This window comes from Pristis pectinata, chromosome 2, assembly GCF_009764475.1.
Source record: "Pristis pectinata isolate sPriPec2 chromosome 2, sPriPec2.1.pri, whole genome shotgun sequence".
Taxonomy (NCBI): Eukaryota; Metazoa; Chordata; class Chondrichthyes; order Rhinopristiformes; family Pristidae; genus Pristis; species Pristis pectinata.
Window position 1 is genome coordinate 128,630,050 of NC_067406.1, and position 17,837 is coordinate 128,647,886.

The 17,837-nt window shown below is 37.5% G+C and overlaps 1 protein-coding gene across 3 annotated transcripts in view; it reads left to right on the forward strand.

Annotated features, from left to right (window-relative positions):
• The window catches only part of LOC127583295 (uncharacterized), a 42,136-nt gene that overhangs the window by 9,710 nt on the left and 14,589 nt on the right, over positions 1-17,837 (forward strand). For 2 of the 3 annotated variants that reach the window (XR_007958241.1, XM_052039129.1), the window contains exons 3-9: positions 1,211-1,383; positions 5,844-5,923; positions 6,472-6,595; positions 7,763-7,889; positions 8,701-8,759; positions 10,107-10,218; positions 13,398-13,583. Coding sequence is in view for 2 of the 3 variants with exons in the window: in XM_052039129.1 (XP_051895089.1) it covers positions 1,211-1,383; positions 5,844-5,923; positions 6,472-6,595; positions 7,763-7,889; positions 8,701-8,759; positions 10,107-10,218; positions 13,398-13,583 (861 nt within the window). In the remaining variant the exon portion in view is untranslated. The remainder of the gene's footprint in view (positions 1-1,210; positions 1,384-5,843; positions 5,924-6,471; positions 6,596-7,762; positions 7,890-8,700; positions 8,760-10,106; positions 10,219-13,397; positions 13,584-17,837) is intronic. The other variant, XM_052039142.1, reaches the window with a different exon arrangement.

A 17,837-nucleotide genomic window follows, 5' to 3' on the forward strand; every position in this document is an offset into this window, starting at 1 on the left:
ACTGCCCCCCTCACTGTCAGGTTTGGCTAAGAAATAGAAATCCCAGCAGTTTCTGTTTCCACTATCAGTTGACTCATTTAAACCAAGTATAATTTCAATGAAATTTGACACGAGCCTGGTGTTAATAAAGATAAGTAGGGTTAGGGTTATCCTGTCCCATAATGTTTTGGATTTAATTATTTTCATTCTTGGTATATGTCATTGCTCTATAACTGCCCACTTCCGGGGGTAATTAAGAGTCAGACGTGGTGCTGTGGCTCTGGAATCGCTTGATAACCATGTATGGATGGCAGATTATCTCCCTGAAGGAGATTTGTGAATCGGAAGTGTATTTGCAACATTCTGGTAGTTTCAGGATAACCGTTCAAACTTAACGTTCTAGATTTATCTAATTTACTGAATTTAAATTCCCCAGCTGCCTTGGTGAGAATTCAACTCTGGATGACTTGTAATATAACCACTATTTGACTTTATATGTGGCATGGCAGCATTGCTCTTAATTGGACATTTTTGTTATGTAGCAGTTAATAACCAAACCTCCATACACACATAACCTCAATTATAATCTTCAAATCTATATGCAATGACTGATTATGTGCCATATTTACATTGCATTGGATTTAAGTCTGGGACTTTCTTGCTTAGGAGTAGCTGAATGCTGGAGGTTCCTGTTGGAACTGTTGATTGCAGCCAGCTCAGTTCTGCCCAATAAATTTTCATGTGTAATTGTTAGATATCTCATGGTGTTTGAGTTGAGCATGTTTTATACAGTAAATCATTGGGCTTGATGATATGCATTTGAAGTATAGGATCAGGCCCATTGTCTCACAGCAATTGAAAATATGACATTTTTATTATACAGTATTTTAAAAATTAAATGCAGTATTTGCTTATGACTAAAATTATTGTCATTCTTGGCAAAGTTGTTGGAAAAAACTTCATAACTTGACACATACATTCTGAAAATATACAGTTGAAATTTTCAAGAAACCTGGCAGATCATTCTATCTTTGTAAAGTATGATTCAAATTTCAGGGCCTTCCAGATCCAAGTACAATTTATTTAATGCTCTTCAATTTACAGCTTGCATATACTGTATTTTTGTGACAGCCTATGATGTACAATGACCAAAATTGTACAAGAAGCATGTGGAGATGTGGGTCTTTAATTTGGGTGTGTAAAAATAAATATTATTATAAATATGTTTTAGTGTCTCCACAGCCTTTGCTGCAGCAAGATGGTTTGAGTGCTATTTCAGCAGGCAATCCAGTTCTTCAGATTCGCTCTCTGGATACAGGATCACAACAACTACAAAATGTTATCCTGGAAGGACAAGTCGAAGATAGCAGTGGCACAAAAGAACTGGAGAGTGATGAACCAAAGGTATTTATGTATTAGAAATTCAGTGATTTTGTGTTGGTAAAATTGGACAGTATGATTCCCGATTATAGATTAAAATCAAATACTTGTATGATAACAGACTGAGGTTACATTTTATCGTGTGTTCATTTATATATTTAAATAGAATGTCATACTTTAGACACCAGTTGGTTCTATGTCAAGATTGAAGATGGTGTGGTACAGCCAGATCTTTGCTTCTAATTTCTTTGCCAGTTGTACTTATCCATAACTCAGTTGTTTATAAAGAGAGTAACATTTAAAAGAAAGTCTGTGGATGAGTGAGCATTTTGGTGGAACATTTTACATTATGGTGCAGCTTACAAGAAAATTTTGAGCAATTTGCTTAAACTTGGTAAGTGGAAGCTGTTTGAATATTAGCATTAGATAAAACGTAATGGTTCTAATCTTCTGTCTGTTCCACCCCATAAATTTCTTGTAACTTGTAGAATACTTCCACAGATGTAGATTGATATCAACAAGTGCACAATAAAGAAATTATTTGACAGATTTTCTAAACTTGATTTCCTCATTTTTTGGGCACTCTTGGCAAGGCTGGTGTTTATTGCTGGAATACCAATACCTTGAAGGTGGTGGTGAGCTAACTTAAATTGCTACAGTCCTTCTGCATGAAGATGCTTCCACAATGCATTGATGGGAAGTTTCAGGAATGAGGGAAAGGTGATATATTTCCAGGTCATGATGGTGTTGACCTTGTCCTTGCTGATGGAGTTCATGAGTTTGAAAGGTATGTCAGAGTAGCCTAGGTGACAGGAGTGTCTTTTGATGATGATGCACACTGTAGCCATTATGTGCTGGTGATGGAGGAAGAGTATTAAGGGTAGTTAATGATGCACCAATCAAGCAGGCTGCTTTGTCCTGAATCATGGAGAGCATTTTGAATGTTGCTAGAGCTGCTCTCTTCAAACAAATGGGCACTATTCCATCATACTCCTGACATTGCTTCCTAGATATTGGAAAAGTTTTATGGTATCAGGAGGTGAGTTACTCATCACAGAATACCTAGCTTCTGACTTGCTCTTGTGGACATGGTATTTATGTCATTGGCCCAGTTGATCTTCTGATTACTGTTGGGGAAATCAGCAATGGTAAAACCATTGAATGCTAAGGATATTAATTGCCTGACACTTTCATGGCATCAGTTGCCACTTACCTATCCATACCTCGATGTTATCCATATCATGCTGCATGTTGGTGTGGACTAAATTTTCTGAGGAATTGTGGATAGAATTAAACATAATTCAATTAGAAGTGAACATTCCTGCTTCTAACTTGAAAGTGGAAGGAAGGTCATTGAAACAGATGAAAATGGTTGGGGCTAGGATACTATACAAAGGGAACTTTTGGGACTGGGATGATTGACCTCCAGCAATCATAGTTACTTTCCTTTGAGCAAGGTATGAATTCACCCATTGGAATGTTTTCTCCTTGCTGCCTATTGACTTCAATGTTGGCAGGGCTCCTTGATGTCACACTTGGTCAAATGCTGCTTGGATGTCCAGCTTAGTGATTCTCAGTTTACCACTTTAATTTGGCTCATTAGTCCGTGCTGGAACGAAAACTGTGATGTCTGCAGCCAGGCCGTCCTAGCAAAACCCAAACTGGATGTCAATGAGCAGTAAAATTTAGAGGGCGGTGAAGGCTTATTAATCGCATGGCTGGCACCACCACCATTTGTGTCATTCAGTTTCTCATGGTCTACACCCGATCATAGACATTTGTTTACTCCACCACCCCACCCCCCACACTCTTCTGCAGCTGAAAACATGCTCACTTTTTAATTTTTCCTTGTTCTGTTCATCAAACCTGAAACATTAACTTGAATTCTCTCTGCAGGTGCTGCTTGAGCTGCTGAGTATTTTCAGCATTTATTGTCTTTATATCAGATTTCCAGCATCTGCAGCTTTTGCTTTTTGATCAGTGAGAAGGTTATTGGGAGTAAGTGCTGGTTGATAGCATTCTCAACAAGAGCTTTGTTGATGATTGAGAGAAGACTGGGCAATAATAACTGAATTGGTTTAGTCCTGCTCTTGGTGAACAGTACATATTTTGACACTTTTCCACGTTTTCCGATGGAAATCAGTGTTGTAGCTGGACTAGAGCTGTGGCTAGTTCTGGAGTACATGTTTTCAATATTATAGCTGGAATGTTGTCCAGTGCTGTAGATTATGCTGAATCCAGTTTGCTCAGTTATTTTTTTTATCACCAGTTGAATTGAACCGGATGAGGGCTAACTTCATTGAGGATGGGAATCTCAGAAAGACGCCAGGTAGATTATACACTCAGCACTTCCGTTAGAACATAGCTTTAGACCTGCCTTTAGCACTCGTATGCTAAGCCCTGATGTTGTTAAGAACAGGATGTTCTTGAAGGTACTGCCTATAGTTAGCTGCTTAATTGTCCACCACTATTCACAACTAGATAGATGTGGACTGCAGGATTTTAATCTGAAACATTGGTTGTCGTCTGCAAGGTGTGATTCTGAGTTTGAGTCCCTCAGGCAGTTTCTTGACTAGGCTGCTGGACACCAGGCCTCAGGTAACTGTGAGGTGAACTTTTCAGGTTATCTGGGCTAGGAATGACTTTGCTTTGTCTGATTTTGGTGCTTATTCAATGATGTTTGTCCATCCAGTTTTATTCTTTATGAACTGTATAAAGACGTAAGGTAATTCTTATGTAATTGTTGATGATTATACATTTGCGTTGTATTTATTGTACCCCACACTTCGGCTGACGAGTAGGGCCCTCAGTACTTATGCATTTAAAAGAAGAGTATTCATTGTGTGATTTTTTTTTAAATAGTTCCTTTTTTGTTTATCCCCCCGACTGCTGCATTTCTCATTTCTAGCCACTTGCCAATCCTTGTGAACTCTCTAACTCCCCATCTCACTTCATTTGACTTTTGAGTCCCCTACACCTGGTTAAATTTCCCATCTGCAGAAAATATACAGATATTTCAACACGCAATTGTGTTGCCAAATAACTGGCTGTTCCATGTCTCTATGATCCAATTTCTTTCTCTGTACTCCTTTTACTCTGATCCCAACCTCCATCCCATTCTCCCTCCTAGCCCCTATCATTTCTCCTTTGTTGTTGTATCACTTAGTTCCATTCATCCTATGCCATCCTTGACTTAAAATCAAACTGCTCCTGTTCACACTCAAGCAACGGTGTGGAAGATGACCTCATGTGTATATAGAGATTACATTTGCAAGGTGTAAATGACCATGGTTTATTTGTTTCAATTCTGGTTTTAATTTAATAGAAGAATGATCTATTCTTTATTTTGCTATTTTTAAAATTGGCTTTGACATCAAAGATGAGCAAGCGAGAAAAAATATTGCTCCATCATAAGATCTGGATGTTCTGTCATCTCATGACAAATTTGTTCTCCAACCTGAGGCCCTGACTTGTTGAAATGTTATCCACCGTATGATTTGCTTGTGGTAATTAAAATTAATTGTCAGCTAAATTGAAACCAGTATTTTGCTGAAGTGAGAAATGTGATTTGGCTCCTGGTGTAACTGTAATTATTTTGACTTAGGGGGTTGGGAGTCCTCTTAGCACAAGTGGAGACTGGGGCCATTGACCCCCCCCCCCTCCCCCCCAAGGCCTTAAAGTAAAATGGTGGGCTCTTCACAACTGCCCAATTTCAAATAAATTATAAGCCAATTATTGTAACATTGGGCTAAATCTATTTGTGAAATTCTCATTGTTGTTAAAAAATATATACATTGTGATGTCTGAAAGTAACAAAACGCTCAGAGCTTTTCAGTTGATAAAGTACTTTCAATTTGTTGCTGTAATGTTGTAAAAGTGGCAGCTAATTTTTACACAGGAAGATTTCACAAATAATAAAATAAAACTTATCAGGTAACATGCTTTCCATAATATTGACTAGGAAATAAATGTTGGACTGGACACGGGAGAACTTTAGTTTAAAAATAATGCTTCAGTATCTTTTGTGTTCACCTGAGGTGGTGATGACTTCAGTTATATAATTATGCAGTCTGATCATTCAACTTGTTATCTCGCATTGCTGATATCTTTCAAGATGGCTATGAAACAGTGATGGGAAGGAATTTTTGCAGTAAGTATTGTCAAGTATTGCTGAAAAATAGGCTACATAATTTCTGTTATTAGAAAAGTTAGTTAGAATCAAACCAGTAAGGTTGTAAATCACAAGGGAGATGTCAGTAAAAATGGGAGAAATAGTAATTAGAAAATATCAGGCTTTCATGAATTTCTCACTTGTCCGTACTTGCTTAGTCATTTACTATATCAACTATAATCAATTTCATATGTGAAGTATGAATTTTCTTAAAATATCATTATTTTCTTGCATGGTGATCATATCAAGTTTTCAAAGTATAATCAAGACATCTGAGATAGTCCTAAACTCCTCTGACCTCTTTTAAATTTAGAAACGGAAAGGTGGTTGGCCCAAAGGCAAGAAGAGAAAGCCGCCTAAAGATTTCACTCCTCCACGTGCTCCAACCACAGGGTAAGGAAATGGTTGTGCTGTTGAATGTCAGTTATGGTTATGCTATGTAAACACAAATATGTTTGAGGTACTAACTTTCAATGGGTTAACCTGCTACATGCCTCAGAAAAATGACAACTCCTGTAATTTAAGAATAATTTTGATGCTAATTGACAAATCCCCGGTGATGTATGTTTCTCCGCTTAAAACTAAACAGATTTTCTAAGAGATTTCCTGGCTTTTGGATAGTAAGCCAGTGTTTTAATATTAATGTAGGTGAGTTTATTTCAGTAATTTAGGGCATGATCTTTATAACATCTAAGATAATCAAATTGTGTATGTTATTCTTATGAATACATAATTTGACAAAGTGTATTTGTGTATGTATATGAAAATGCATATTATCAAATATAATTTATTAACTTCATTATTGTCTCCTCTTGCCTAAATCATTGTGTAATTAAAATGTCGCAAGATCTATTCCTTCAAAAGTTTTAATTTTTTTTAGTTTTATAAACCACATGGTTCTGAAGAATTTGTTCCTTTAATCCCTTGTAACTGCCTGACAGGTATGTGTTATTCCTGAATGAACAGAGAGCCAAGCTGAAAATTGAACATCCGGAACTTCCTTTTACAGAGATTACTAAATTGCTGGGCACTCAGTGGTCACAGCTCTCTCAGGAGGGAAAACAGGTGAGAAATCCCATATGATTCTTTTTCCTAGTTAAAGAGTTAGAAATCAATATTTAGGTCATTATTTTCAAAATTCAGTCTTCTATTGCCTCCTATACTCTCCATCCAACTCTCTTTGGGGGAAATGGATAGGGAGAGGAGTAGAAGGAGGTTTCTCAGGTTTTCACATAGGTGTATTATGTAGAGCTTTGAATATTACACTTGCATGTAAAGTTTACATCCATGTTTCCATTAACTAGCACATATCTTGTCAGTGATGCAAACAAATCTTGGTGTCCTGATTTTAGGAATTATCTACTGATGTAACAGCAGCAGTAAACCACCCTTTCCAATCTCCAGGCACATACAATTATAATAATAAAAGAAACAGAAGCAGGAGAGCAGGCTGATGTTTTACTATGTGCTACCTTGTTGTACTAGCCCCATAACCCTTGATTCCCTTAATATCTAAAAATAATCTCAAGCTTTGCTAGTTGTCTTTATGGATTTTCTGTTTTTCAAGCAATAGACCAGACAGATATTTACTGAGTTCTCCTGTTAAGTTCTGTAGTGGTAGAGATTTTCATTATTAAAATACAAACTGCTATAACTGCTAATATAGGTCTTTAGTAATCTCTTAAAGGCAGTTTATAAACGGCCAAAGGTCTGTTTATTACCGACTGAAAGAGGAAGAAAGATTGGCTGTAATCCTAAACTTCATCTCTCACTTTAACTTTAATTGACTATCATAATCTGGGCCATGGATCTACAATTTTCACTGTTAATGGTGTTAATGAATTACATAATGTGATCTCAAAGCACCTGATTATATATATCTCAATGGAATTCCTTGCCATAAAAACAAGATTTGACTTTTCAGTTAAAGTTTGATTATAAAATAAAAGTCTGTTGGTATTTTTGTCGGAGATGTTGTCTGGACTAATATTGCAACGATATCAAAGTGTCAATGTGCCAGGGTAATCTTGACTCGAGCATTAAACGTGCTCCACGTGTTTCTGGTTAAATAATGTATAAATAGTCTGGGCCCTGCGTTGAGATTTCTAATGTTATGATTGTAACAAAATTTTTACTGCAAACCCCAACACCTAACCTGGGTTGAAGTATATAAATGTAGTCTGAAGCAATTGACGTGACTTGCACTAAGGATTCTTTCCTTTTCCTGGACAGAAGTACATTGATGAAGCAGAAAAAGACAAGCGCCGCTATATTGAGGAGCTGAAAGCATATCAAAATTCAGAGGCTTATCAAGCTTTCCTGAAAAGAAGGGCAATGAACAAAGTAAAAAACCTGTGTGGTAAGAGAGAAAATTATTTCCCTTATTATTACATTGTCTTAATCAGATAAGGTCTTTTTCGAAAAAGTGCTGTGAGTGGAACTCACTCAAACAGAAAACAATTTTGCTCGTAAGGGTGTGGGTGGAGAGAGAAAAAATATCTTGTAATCCAAAAGCATATTACTGCAGACGCTGAAAATATGAGATTTAAAAACAAAATGCTGGAAATGCTCAGCAGGTCAGGTAGCACTTACGGAGAGAGAAACTGAAACAGAGTTACTATTTCAGGTCAATGTAATGTGAATTGCTGCTAAACTACAACTTTATTACTTAAGAGTTTCAAAATTTATTTTTTAACCAAATCAAGCCTTAGGCAATTCACGAATTAACTGATCTTTGTTCACAAAAATTGAAACATGTTGTCAGTTTACAGCTTCAGTTCCGTAGATTGTTTAGCATGTATACTTGTGATATGTGCAAGAGCAGACATACTACTGATGCTATAATTTTAAAAAAGTACTGTAATTTTGGCACTAATTTTCTATCATGTAAAAACAGTTTAAAGTTTATAGGTAGATTTCTGTTGGAAGTTTTGCATTTTAGTTATGGGTGTAATTTATTTTGAAGATACCTTAACAGACTGGCAGGGTTTAACTATTTCACTGCTAATATGGAAAATGAAGCCACAGAATGATGCATTAATATTAAATTCATCAGCAGTGAAGATTGTGGTGTTTAACTAGATGAGGAGGAGATGTCATCCTGCTGCTGATGAGGCTTTAGGTTGTTGAGAATTCAAGTTGCACTTAATGTAACATTGTACTCCAAATAGGTGTCGAGTCTCTGGATACTGAATATGAAGGTGAAGCTGTTACAATGTCAGAAATAGGTGTAAGTAGAGATTTTATTTCATTACACTTAATTCGTTTAACTTTGTTAATATAGCATGATGAAAAGACAGTAAAAATATATTGATTAAATTGTTCGTATGGTAAAAGAAAGTAAAACCTTCACATGTGGTCTTATAACCACAGGTGCCCTAAGAGCAAATTAATATTTTTGAAGTATATATACTTCATTGTAACATAGGGAAACTTGACACGACTGAACACAGATTGGCTGCCATAAAACAGCACCAAGACAAAGATTATTTCTACAGCATTTAGAATATCAGTGCTGGTCAGGATAGTCGGTAAACTTCCCTGCTTTCCAAATTGTGCCATAGGTTCTATTATATCTACCCGGGTAGGCAGGCAGAGCCTCTCTCAAATGTCTCAGGTCTGGATTTCTCAGTACTGCACAGATGTGCTGGTTGGATTATTCAGATATGACTCTGGAATAGGGCTCAACATACAACCTGGTAATCACGAGAAACTCAGTCAAGGCTGATTTATGACTTGAATAACAAACTCTTTGTTGATAACATTGAGCAAAAATAATTTGTGAAGATTATCCTAAGGTGGCTCTCCACCTTGAGATCTTCATCAGTTAGATGTGAAAATGTGTTGACTTTGCAAACATGTAAAATTATCAGATGGTGCAATGTTTTTTGCTACGGATGGAAGAGAAGCTTCTGACAGTTGGGTAGTCTTGTGTTATGAGCAATGGTCATAGTTCTAAGAAACAGGGAAGGTCTTTCAGGAATGAAGTTAGGAAAGATCTCTGCATGTAGAAGGTGATAAAAATTTGGAACTCTTCCTCAAATAACAGTTAATGCCATGTCAGTTACTTTGAAATTGGTTGGATTTTTGTTACCCTTGGATATTTGGCATAGTTAGAGCAGCTATGGAGTTAGCCCACAGCACAGCTATTGAAGAGTGGCACAGGCATGAGGGTCCAACAGCTTATACTTGTTCCTATATTCCAGTGTGTTCCTTGTAATCCTGTTTAGTTATGAATGAACTGGATGTTGGTGGGAGTTATTATCAAGTAATTATTGCTTTCACATTCACTTTTTCATATTGCATATGTGTAAAGTCATATGATATTTTACCCACTTGAATGTCATTGCAAACTACACCAGATGAATGTTTTATGTTCTTTAAAGCAACACCAACCACTTGACATGACATTGTTTTAAATGCTGATAATGTCAATGAAAATGAGTCAACAATTTGATTTAATTTGTATTCTGGACCTATAGTTCTGTTTTTAAGTTGAAAGTAATTTGTCAAGAAATGATGTACATCAGCATTACATTTTTTTTGGTTGATTCAGTAACTGGATGTGTTTGTTAAGCAGGATGAGGGAAACAATGATCTGTACTGCAAAACATGTAATCAGTATTTTAGTTCACTACATAACAAAAAGGAACATCTTTTTGGAAGACAGCATCTTCAGAATTTGACAGGTAAAAGAATTCTACATTTCCTGATCATGGCCTTTAACAACCAGAAAACATATCATTAAAATAACAGCATCAGGACCATCTAGTGATTTTAACACAGCAAATAAACAAGATTTTTTAAAATATAAAACATTGCTTTTCAATTTGTGTGATAACTGCATGTGATGGCTTACTTTTTCAAAATTACTTCAGTCCATTGCAGGCTACATAATGTATCCAGATTTCTGTTGATGTTACTAATCAATAAGCTTTTAAAAATGACAAAAGATTGAAGTGTTCAAATAAAATGACTTTTATTAATGTATTATGAAAATTGAAACTTCTAAAATGTGTATGGTATTTGCTGTGTAGCTGCGGTAATTAAACTATGCATAATTATATTAATTTTTTGTATTCTACTTGGGCACTGAGTTTAAATTTTAATAAATGTGTGGATTTGGAGGTTGAGTGGTAGGAAGTATAGGAAAATGGAATTTTTAAATGATAGGAAACTAGTAAATCTTTGTGTTTGGAGTGTCTGGGTGTCCATGGATACAGTGTGCAAAAGTTTACGTACAGGTAGAGAAATTGATTAGTACACCAAATGCAGTATCATTGTTTATTTCAAGTAGTTGAACTACAAAATAAGTAAGTCTTGTTGAACTTGTACAGAACTTCCACGAGAACAGACCTGGAGTCCTGGCTCTGTTGCCAAAGAATTAACTGGCCTTAGAAGTAGTGTGGTGTTCACTGGTTCTGGGGATGAGAGAGCTCTCCCAAGAGGAGAGATCAATTAGATTATGCCCATGCGTAAGTTTTAAAAGAATGAGAATGTTGACAGGGCTTGACGGGATAAATGCTGGAGCCTGTTTCTTGCGGCAGGCTAGTCTAGAACTAGGAGATGGTCATTTAGAAGGTGTTGGTCATTTAGGAGTGAGTTGAGAAATTTCTTCACAGTCTGTGTGAAGTTTGCATGTTCTCCCTTTGACTGGGTTTTTCCCTGGGCGTTGCAGTTTCTTTTTGCATCCCAAAGAAATGCCAGTAACTTTACCCTTTGTGTAGATGGATGGCAGGAAAATTGGGGCACTTGATGGGCATGAGATAGAGAATGAGTTACAGAGAGATGAGTGGGGGAATGGGAGTGCTCTGTGGGCTGGCATAGACTGAATAGTGTATACCTTAAAGAAATGAAAAGTGTGAAGTATGGGAATTCACTACCCCGTAGAGCAATGGAAACCTCTCATGAGTATATTCAACCTGACGGATAGATTTCATTTTGATTTTATGACAGTCAGTAGATTTGGGATAGAGGATCAGCCTTTATTACCTTATTGCATTATAAAGTATCTCGAGAAACTGTATATATCCTATGTTTTCTCCTATATCCGATGTTTTCATTTACCCACAAACTTTTTCTTCTCACGATAAAACACGCAAGATCTTGTATATTGGAAGTAAGCCAGGCTACTCTTGCTGAAAGGTGATATTTTCGATATTTTCTGAGAGCTCTAATGTAGAAGTACTGGGCTTGAACTTGTGAGGAAATATCAGCAATCAACTACCGTGAACTGCTAGCATTTGTTCTTGTAAGTGTCAGGAAACTCGGGACTTCCAAACAGGAACTCCTAGTATTTGCTCTGAGGAACCTGTCTGCTGTACCTGTGCCAAATTAGACATGGAATAGAGAGTCCTGTTTATGTGAATAGAGAAGTAGTTTGAGGGAGAAAGGTAGGTGTAAAGTAATTTTTTTTCATGGATTGTGTTTACTTTGATCTTTTTAGGTGATTTAACTTTTTTATTTTTTTAATCTTTAAAATGCTTTAATTGATCTTTTAATATAGTTTCTGAATATCAGAAAAAGCTGGAGGCATGGTCTTCCCAGCTGTCGGACTTTTTTTCCAACTGTTTCGTATCTTGACCCACCCACATCATGCTGGGGCTTCACCATGCAGCAACCACTGCTCTCCCCAGTGACCAGTGTTACCAAAGCTTCAGCTCTTAAATAATAATGCAGGAAAATGGAAAAGTGATGTAGACAATAATATTTATTCAAAGGGCAGTGGGCAGACAAGTACTTGCAACCTCTCTTAATATCACCCATTACCAGCATCAGTTAATCAGGCTGAGCTAGAAACTTGCACTGAGTTCTCAACTTTTGGTCCTAGGTTCATGCTGTAGGACCAGCTTGAGTCCCCTGTTTTAATACCTTTTTAAGTTCTTGGTTCATTCATAATTGCAAGCTCTGTGCTCACACATGTATAGTGTTACACAAGTTATACAGTGTCATTATCAATCTTAGTTTATTTTCTGTGAATTTCTCAGGCATCTCCCTCAAAGTCCGAATCGGGAGACATATACTCCCTCCTAATTCGCATGCCTCAACGTGTTCTTGTCTTGCTTACACATTAGATGTTGTTGCATGCATTGATTCAAACCACTCTATACCTCCTTTGTTTGTTCATTGCTCATCATTGTGACCTTTATACTTGGTTCTGCTGCCTTCTATAACTTTTGCTGCTGTACATAATTAGTTTTCGGCCCACTTGACTAACACAGTTTGCATGTAGTTGAAAATGAGGTACATCTCATGTGCTTGGCTGAATTCCTAAACTAAATTCCTGTTTACTATGCCCGCACTTGCCATTCCGACCCGGGTGCACCCCTGGGCCATGTGTGTCAGCACTGAGTGGCTGTTTCACTCACCCCAGCAACAGAAGGCAGGGATTTGCAGAGGATTCCTAGCACTATGATATACAGCCTGAGCAAATGTATTTTTTCGATTATAGGGCAGTTTTTCCAATTAAGAAGGGAGATTTTCCAAATCAGTTAAAATGTTTGGCAAGTATAGACAAACTTTAACTCATCCTGACAGTCCTTGGGGACTGCTAGGATCCCCTTAGCACTTTTCAAATTCTTTTCACCACCATGCTTGTACATAATACATATAAAGCCCAAGCTACTTTAAGGTAATATCCTCTTTTGGACTCTGCTCAGGTTTCAACTCCAGAATCATACTACAAATGTAGTGTTTTTGCAAAATGTTTAAGATGTTAATACTGTAGTAGCAGAACTTCAAATTATTTTAGTTATCATCACAACTTGAAAAACAAATTATATGAGAAATATATTCCGCCCACCACATACTCCATTCGCTCTCAAACTGCATGCTTAGATGTAACAACTGTGACTTCAAATTTAAACAGGAGACTTTGAGAAAGAAGCAGCTGAACTCTCTAAGCAGCAACAAGAACAGCAGCAGGGTGATGAAGATTCAGCTGATGATGCTGACACGGCAGAATTCTCCCACTCATGTGGCCTGACTTCAAGACATAACTATACATCACTTAATTTAAGTTTTCTGGAGGAATATATCTTCAAGCAAGTAAAATGTAAGTAAAATACAATTATTTTTTCTGTTATTTCTATGTTATTTCTAAATTTATAGCTAAAATTAACTGACTTTTATTAAGTACTATGATTATACTAACAAAGGATCGATGAATCGTGATGCTCGGATCTGGGAAGAATTTAGCTTAGTGTCCTTTAGCTTTGCAGAAAGTTTCTCAGCTGAAATCTATTCCCAGCCTTGATTATAATCTTATAGGTACATCAACTACCTATAGTTTGATACAGTTGGCATAAATTCAGTTTGTGTGATGAATTGCTGGCTGAATCACATTGGTGATAGCTTGCATCCTAGGTCTAAATACTTCATTCACATAGGGTGATAAAGGCCTTATTTTTCATTTGATCTGGCTTGGACTTGATTTGGGAGTATGAAATGATGATACATGGTATCTGAATTGGAAAGATGTTGCTGTTCTGTGTGCCTACATTTCTTTGAGGTCTGGCTACCAGATTTCTATCTCACAAACATCAGCTCAGACACATCTCATATCTCCCTCTGTTCTATGACCCCACCAACAAACATCAGGCCATTGTCGTCCTGGCAGTCACAAATGTCATTTCCTTGGGACATCTTCCCTCCAAAGCTTCCATCCTTATCATGCCACATCCCTGCACTGCCTCTTTCTACTTTCTGCACAAGCTTCACAAACAGGGCTATCTGGACAGACCCATTGTTTTTAATCCTGCTCTTGTCCACCAAACTTATTTCTTCCCACCTTGACCCCATCCTTTCGCCCTGATCCAGTCTCTTTCCACATACATCCATGACACCTTTGATGCACCCTGCTACCTTGACAGTTTCCAATTCTCTGTTCCTAGTTGCCTCATCTTTACGGTAAATATAAAATCCCTCTACACCTGCATCCCACATCAGGAGAATCCAAGGGCCCTCCATTTCTTCCTTGAACAGAGGACCTTCCAGTTCCCCTCCATCAACACATTAATTTGCTTGACTGAACCTGTTCGCATGTTGAACAATTGTTTCAACCTTATTGGCTTCCTCCTGATCAAAGATGTAGCTTTGGGAACTTCCATGTGCCCAAAATAGGTCTATGTTTTTAGTATTGGTATTGGTTTATTATTGTCACTTGTACCGAGGTACAGTGAAAAACCTGTCTTGCATACCGATCGTACAGGTCAATTCATTACACAGTGCAGTTACATTGGGTTAGTACAGAGTGCATTGATGTAGTACAGGTAAAAACAATAACAGTACAGAGTAAAGTGTCACAGCTACAGAGAAAGTGCAGTGCAATAAGGTGCAAGGTCAAAATAAGGTAGATCGTGAGGTCAGAGTCCATCTCATTGTATAAGGGAACCGTTCAATAGTCTTATCACAGTGGGGTAGAAGCTGTCCATAAGTCTGGTGGTACATGCCCTCAAGCTCTATGCAACACTCTTTATTTCCAACCTACTCTGGCCCCCTCCCTCAATTGTTTTTTCCAGTACATTGATGACTATATCAGTGCACCTTTCTGCAGCTTCCATTTGACTCGGACTCCCATAGCTATCTTGACTTTACTTCCTCCCACCCTGCCTCCTGTAAGGACACAATTCCATTTTTCCAGTTTCTCCAACTCATATCTGCTCTGATAATAAGACATTCCACACAGGTATTTCTGAAATGTCTTTCTTCCTGAAAGGAGGCGCCCCCACCACCTCCCCCCTTAATGGACAGAACCAATGACTGTGTCTCATCTATTTCCCACACCTCTGCTCTCACCCCATCTACCCCTGGACAGAGTAAAGATGGAGCTCACCAGTTTTCACCTTCAGTCCTGCCAGCTTCTTTATTCAACAGATCGTCAAATGTAATTTCCGCCGGCTCCAACAAGCTTCCACCACCAGTCATGCCCCCCCCCCACCCAACGTCCATTTCAACATTTCAAAGGGACTGCTCCCTTTGAAACTCCCTGGTCCACCCTTCTGTCTCCACCAACCATTCCCCATCCTTTGGCACTTTCCCATGCGACTGCAGCAATGCAGCACCTATTCTTTCACCTCTCCCCTTCCCACTATCCAGGGACCCAAACAGACTTTCCAGGTGACACTGCGGTCTTGTCTGTTGCATTCAGTGTTCACAATGTGATTACCTCTGCATTGGAGAACCGAAAAGCAGACTGGGTGACCACTTTGCGGAACACCTGCATTAGGGTGACCCTGAACTTCCTGTTGCCTGCTTGCTCCTACTTTGACATTTCTATTTATGCCTCCTGCACTGTTTCAATGAGGTCCAAATCAAAACTGAGGAACAACACATCATCTTTTGCTTGGGCATGTTGTAGCCTTCCAGACTCAATATTGACTTCTCTTACTTATAGAATATTTTTTCTGTCTATATCAGAACTGATCATTTTTGCTCCAAGTTGTTCATCTGTGATATTGGCTCAGTTTTGCAAAACATCACATTGCTTTATCGCCCTCTAACTGCTCAATTAACAACCCATCCTCAGAGCTACCTTGTCCCTACCTTCTTTGCAACTTAAAAGTAACGTTGCTCTCTTTCCTAGTTCTGATGAAGGGTCTTTGACCTGAAGCGTTAACTCCTTTATCTTGTGCTTTTGTATTTTTTCTGCTGGCTGACCTGCTGTGTGTTTCCAGCATTTTCTGTTCTTGTTTCAAGATTTCCACTACCTGCAGCTTCTCTTTGATTTTCATCCTATTTAACCTTGTTGATTTTATTGTTCTAATTTCTCTGCTTATTCTTTCTCAGCAGTTTTTATTAATATAAAGGGTAGTTTGTAATATTACAAATAGATATAAAATTTGCAAATCTAAAATAAAACAATTGGAATTAAACGGCTTCTCCATTTCATTCATGTAAGCCATTCTGAGACTGTTTTTAATAAAAGTAGAAAATACTGGAATTACTCTGCAGGTCAAAAGGTCACTGACTTGCTCTCACGGTTTTTCTCTCCACAGATACTATCTAACCTGCTGATTGTTTCTAGCACTTTCTATTTTCAGATTATTTTTGCCTTTTGTTGTCCTTCCTGATTGTTTACTTTCATTGATAGGATCTCTGTTCAGATATAGCAACTGGACATATCAAACTCTTTAAAATGACACCATCAGGAATGATTAAGTATGGTGAAAACATAACTATCTTCAAAAGTACTAGTTTTGTGATGTTATATATGAACTAGAATAATACTTCCTTCTTATGAATTGAGAAAGCACCATTGATTCTAATTTACTGAGCTGAGATCCTTTTATTCAGTGGTGTGTCGTTAAGAGCTGGTCCTACTTAGTAGATTTCATGAGCTATTTTTCTTTTTACTTTGCATCACCTTCAGGGAGCCACATCAGGAATTTGAGTGCATACTGCCACTATCTGTAAAACCATTTCAGCTAATGAGTCATGAAGTCATTCACAAGCCTTGAATTCCTGGTGTGTGCTCCCAGCAGAAATGGCTCTGTCATAAGTGCCAGTTAAAAATTACCTGATTATTTCCAACATTTTTATATTTGTATTTCAGTTTTTCAGTATTTGCAGTAATTTGCTTTTGTTGAAAATTGCCCTTTTAGTTCTCTTATTTAAGTAAGTTCATCAAAGATTGCATTAAGAGAGTATTGAACAAATCACAAGAAGGAGGAAACAAATATTGATAAAATAATTTGACAGTTCCATTCATCTTTTTTGCTTGGTTGGTCTGGTGAGAGGGTTGTGACATTGGTGGTATGGTCTCCTTTTTCTTATTGCCAATGATACAGTTACTGATTATTGTGAGATAGCTTTTAAATTGCTTGATGCAGTTATTTTGGCCATGGCACCGGAACGTGCAATACTGCAGCATAAAATTCCATTGCTGGTAAATGGAAAGGTGAAAGTGACATGAAAGTACATTGTGTCATTAAATTTCATTAATGGGTTGTTGTTTAGTATTAGCTTTGGAATAAAATGTAGTTAATAGTAATTTTTACATTCTGGAACCATCATTGCATGGAATTTTTTCCTTGTTTTACCTGTTAGATTCTTTCTTGTAGGATATAATTGCCATACATGTGCCTTGTGATAATTACCATTGTAATTGAGAACTTGGTTAGTGAATAGAAAGTCTTCCTGTTGCAACTTATTACATGAAGCTTACACCACTTCCCAAGTTGGTGCAGCACCTGACTTGTGTTTGAGGACCAAGTAAATGGCTGCAATGTAATTACTTTAAAGGTAGACATTGGAATTCCCAAACGTGTCAATTTTCACTTGTCTTTACATTTTGCGTCACATGATCCTA